The following is a 5,198-nucleotide window of genomic DNA, read 5'->3' on the forward strand; positions in this document are numbered from 1 at the left end:
TCCCACGCGGGTCACGGCCACTCCGCTGAGCAGCTCCTCCGTGCTGGTGGCCTGGGAGCGGCCCGAGCTGCACAGCGAGCAGATCATTGGCTTCTCCCTCCACTACCAGAAAGCTCGCGGTACGTCTGCGGGGCTGGGGGGTCGAGAGGGGGGACACACCCCAGTAGATGCCCAAGCTAGAGCGTTGAGAGCAGGGACAAGTTGGATGACTGCAGGTTGCCTGCCCACCTTCTTTGGGGCCAGGATAGGCTGGGGCGGGAGCCCACAGGAGACACCCGTGAGGATATGGGTTAGGTCTGGTGCTGGAGGGTTCCGTGTGTGTGGCATGTTACTCCTGAGTCACAGTATATGCGAGAGAAGAGACAGGATCTTCTCCTCCCAGGGAAATGACTGGGCGTTCCTGGAGCCAGCTGGTAAATGCAGCAGGGGTCACATCAATTGGATGCCAGAAAGAACTTCCTAACCAGTGGAGGATTAATGCAGTGGCACTAGAAGCCAGGGGAGTTTATAATCTTCAGTGCAGATTATCTGGGATGATTTAACTACAAATAGGCTATTCCAGAGACTGGGATAATCTGAAGGATCCTTCGATAGCCTCCCGCAGGTGGGCCCTGTGACACCCCTTTATCCCCCGTGTCACCACCCCAGGCATGGACAATGTGGAATACCAGTTTGCAGTGAACAATGACACAACAGAGCTACAGGTTCGGGACCTGGAACCCAACACGGATTATGAGTTCTACGTAGTGGCCTACTCTCAGCTGGGCGCCAGCCGCACCTCCACCCCAGCGCTGGTCCACACACTGGATGATGGTAGGGCCTCTGTGCCTGCAGTGGGCACCTTGGGGTCCAGAAAACTCCCTGGGGACGGTTGCTTGGCCTCTCTTTACTAGTGAGTGCCAAGACCCTTACCTGCCTTGTGTCATCTCTTGTACCCTGCAAGGGTGGGCAAGGGTTCTATTTCCCAATTTACAGTTGGGGAAACAGAGGCCCAGAAAATGAGAGTGACTTGCCCAGGGTCAGTAGGACAACTGGGACTTGAGATCTCAGCTTGTGACTCTCTATATCATGTGGTCCTTGACCCCCCACATACCATCCAGCCAGGCAGGGACCAGTGACTTTGACCCACTGAATGTGGAAGATGGTGCCCCAAACCTTTTTCAGGGTGGGAGGGATGTCCCCTCCTCTCCAGCGTGGGGCTCCCCTGAGAGGCTCCCTTTCCTCCTCAGATCCCAGTCCTGGGCCTACCTCTGACTTGCTGTGTGACCTGGGCAAGGCTCTGCCCGCTCCTGGGCCTCACCTTCCCGTCGGTGGAACAGAGCTCACGCTGCTGTTCTTCTGTCTCAGTCCCCAGTGCCGCGCCCCAGCTCTCCCTGTCCAGCCCCAACCCCTCGGACATCAGGGTGGCGTGGCTGCCCCTGCCTCCCAGCCTGAGCCATGGGCAGGTGGTGAAGTACAAGATAGAGTACAGTTTGGGAAAGGAAGGTGAGTAGAGGAAGGGTCTGGGGTCGCCTGGCTGGGAAGTGTGTGTCTGTGAAAGAGCCTCGGAGGACCTGACAGAGTGGCCTGGAGTCAGGAAATTAGGCAGCACAGGGGAGGAGGGAAAAAAAAAAAATAAGATCACAGATCCTTACCTAGGCCCTGCAGAATCCTGCAACATCTGGCTCCTGTGTGTCTCTATGACCTTACCTCATTGGCTTAATATGTTTCCATTATACAGAAGTCGGTTTTCGGCCTGGGTGAGTCTATTTTGAAGAAGTGGCATTAGAAGTGGGGGTACGTTCGCTGAGGTCAACCCTCAGATTGAGGACGTTTTTAGCAAAGGCCAGCTTAGGAGTACCCTAATTAAGTTAATAACAATGTACCTACCTATATAGTTTAAGTTTAAAAATTTGGCTCTCAAAAGAAATTTCAATCTTTGTGCTGTTGATGTTTGGATTTGGCTCTGTTGACTAATGAGTTTGCCGATCACTGGCCTAGGCGATCCCTGGGGACCCTTCCAGCTCACCGAAGAGCAGATGAGGGATAAGGAGGTGGGGGTTGCAGGGGTGGGGGAATGGAGCATTGGGGAGGGTGTGTTAGGGCAGATGTCGGTAATCTAGGGCAGGAGTTTGAAAAGAGTAAAAAGTTAGGAGAAGGCAAGTAGCTGGAGAGCCAGGGTGAGGGTGAAGAGGGAGGGGAGGGTGAGGCAGGGGCTTGAGGTGGTTGTCAGGGTTCTGAAAGGCAGGTGGTGCCTGGTGGCTCTCACAGCCAACCCCTGTGCTTGTGCCCTGGTGTGTGTGTTGGGGCTGCGGGGGTGTCATTTACTGCTTATGGGGAAGTGGGGACCACATGCCATGGTTCTCCTGACTCAGAGCTGGAGGTGATGGCAGTGCCAGCTAGGGTGGGAGGCCCAGGAGTCAGCCCTGGAGCCATGGGGTCCATCCAGGCCCTGAGGGGCCAGTGCTGAGAGCGCCTCCGGGCTCTGATGGGCACTGAGGAACCGGACTCAGGTGGAAGCGTCTGGGTGGGGAGTTTAGGGGTCATTGTCTTCAGGTGGCCTCCCAGCAGCCAGTCTCTTCTGTCTCAGCAGATCAGATTTCCTCCAGCGAGGTGCCAGGGAATGAGACGCAGCTTACGCTGAACTCACTTCTGCCCAACAAGGTGTACCGAGTACGGATTTCGGCTGGCACAGGGGCTGGCTATGGGGCGCCCTCCCAGTGGATGCAGCACAGGACGCCCAGTATGCACAACCAGAGCCACGGTATGGGCGCAGAGGGGACAGGACCAGGAGGCGTGCGTGACTGTGTGGGTGTGGGTGTGGCCTTGGAACCCAAACCCAACCACCCTCTCCCTCAGAGACCCACCATGGCTCCCCCTGCCTGAGGGGTCGGGGGGATGGGTATAGAGGTGAAGGGCTAGCTTTTGCAGGCACATCTGGCCTCAAGTGCCCCTTCTTCTGCTGTGTGACCTCCTACAAACCATTCACGGCTCTAAGGCTTCATTTACTTGCAAGCTGAGGAGGGAAGATTGGTAATTAATGTATTGCAAACAAAATGTTTAGTACACAATAGCTGTTACATAGCAGCTGCTTCCATAATTACAATTGTTGGTTTTGTTGAAAGGCCCAATAGTAGAGTGATTAAATGCAGACAAAACCGGGTGCATATACTATCTAGTGTGTGACCTTGGGCAAGTTACTTCTCTAAGCGTCCATTTCTTGTAAAATGGGATAATGGTATTTCCATTATTTTATAGGGTTGTGAGCATGAAGTTAAAATATATGTGCAAAGTGCTTAGAACAGTGTCCAACACATAGTAAGTTCCCCACATTCAGGCTTCAGGTAGGGTTCCCACGCCAGGGATCCACCCCTCCTTGCTGGCCTCAGCAACCCTGTGACCCTCTGGCCTGGCCAGCATCCACGCATTCCTTCCTTCAGGAAACGTAGAGATCCCGTCGGCCTGCCACAGAGGTGCTCCTTGCTGGCCTCTGTGCACACGCACAGGAGCCACTCCTCCCCTCTCGGCACTCTGGGCTTGTGGGTTAGTGAGTTCGCCCCTAGACAAGCCCTGCCTGGCACTTAGAGTGGTGGCTGAGTGGTGATCATTGTGAGGAGGTTGGCAAGGCTCTCACTCAGTGCCACTTCCTCCTACCTCTCCCCCGTCTCCCATCCCTGACCTCATTCCCCATCCCCTTTCTCCTCTTTTTTCTCATCCTGCTCCCCAGTCCCTTTTGCCCCTGCAGAGTTGAAGGTACGGGCAAGGATGGAGTCCCTGGTTGTGTCCTGGCAGCCGCCTCCTCACCCCGCCCAGATCTCTGGCTACAAACTGTACTGGCGGGAGGTGGGGGCCGAGGAGGAGGCTGATGGTGAGAGCCCCCCAGGGGGCCGTGGAGACCAGGCTTGGGATGTGGGGCCTGTCCGGCTCAAGAAGAAAGTGAAGCAGTATGAACTGACCCAGCTAGGTGAGGAGGACTGGGGGGAGGGAGCCAGACAGTGGGGCACTGGGTAAGCTGAGTGCAGGAGTTGGAGATGGCATCCTTTCTGGGGAGGAGAGACCCCACAGGTTCCTCTAGCTAGTGAGTGACCCCGCGACCTTCCTCAGTCCCCGGCCGGCTGTACGAGGTGAAGCTGGTGGCGTTCAACAAACACGAGGACGGGTATGCGGCGGTGTGGAAGGGCAAGACGGAGAAGGCTCCCACACCAGGTGAGAGGGGCTCAGGCCAGGGGTCTGTGGACAACTTCCTTTCCCTTTCCTCTGGGCCAGCCTGGGTGGTCGGGCTGTCTGGTAACCTCACCCACCCCCAAACCCTAGGCCCAGGGGTCCTCACTGCGGTCCAGACAGCCTCTGTCATAGAAAGAAGCTCCAGAGTAGGCAAATCCATAGAGATATAAAGTGGGTTTGTGGTTCCAGGGGCTGGAGGAAAGGTGAAACGGGGGTTCATGGGTAAACACAAGATTTCTTTTCAGGGCGATAACAACTTTATGGAATTAGATAGTGTGGGTGGCTGCACAACCCTATGCATGTACTAAAAACCACTGTATTGTACAATTTTTAAACTGAATTTTATGGTCTGTGAATTATATCTCAAAACTAAAACAGAAAAACAACACTTTTCTTTACACTTTACAAATATTAGCTAACAATCCTCATAACAGTACCATGAGGTAGGTACTGTTCTAAGCCCCGCTGGCAGAGGCGGGAATGGAGACATAGAGAGGTTACATAAGTAACTTCTCCAAGGTCACACAGCTAGTAAGGGGCAAGCTGGAATTTGAACCAGGGCAACCTGGCCTTAGAATATGTGCTCTTAATTGCCATGATTTGCTGCCTCTCTCTTTCACTGTTTGCTATCTATATGACCTTGGCCAAAAAAAAAAAAAAATCACTTAAATTCTCAGGGGCCTCAGTTTCCTCCTCTGTAAAGTGGGAATGATGCTACCCAATTCACAGGATCGAAGGAGTAAGGGTAGAAGAAAATGACTTTAAACTGGGGACTGTGAAGCACCATACATTTTTAGGATTACTGTTCCTCCTTCCCCCACACTCTGATTTTCACCTTCCAGACCTGCCCATCCAGAGGGGGCCACCCTTACCCCCCGCTCATGTCCATGCGGAATCCAACAGCTCCACATCCATTTGGCTGCGGTGGAAAAAGCCAGACTTCACCACAGTCAAGATTGTCAACTACACTGTACGCTTCAGCCCCTGGGGGCTCA

At 54.1% G+C, this 5,198-nt stretch overlaps 1 protein-coding gene across 1 annotated transcript in view; it reads left to right on the top strand.

Moving 5' to 3' along the window:
* IGDCC4 (immunoglobulin superfamily, DCC subclass, member 4) overlaps positions 1-5,198 on the top strand; it is a 40,288-nt gene that overhangs the window by 25,897 nt on the left and 9,193 nt on the right. Inside the window, 7 exon segments of the mRNA XM_015568463.1 lie at positions 2-119; positions 649-813; positions 1,348-1,485; positions 2,573-2,743; positions 3,707-3,943; positions 4,084-4,185; positions 5,046-5,197. Of these exon segments, the coding sequence (XP_015423949.1) occupies positions 2-119; positions 649-813; positions 1,348-1,485; positions 2,573-2,743; positions 3,707-3,943; positions 4,084-4,185; positions 5,046-5,197 (1,083 nt within the window).

The sequence above is a fragment of the Myotis davidii genome, unplaced genomic scaffold (genome assembly GCF_000327345.1).
Source record: "Myotis davidii unplaced genomic scaffold, ASM32734v1 scaffold461, whole genome shotgun sequence".
Classification (NCBI taxonomy): domain Eukaryota; kingdom Metazoa; phylum Chordata; class Mammalia; order Chiroptera; family Vespertilionidae; genus Myotis; species Myotis davidii.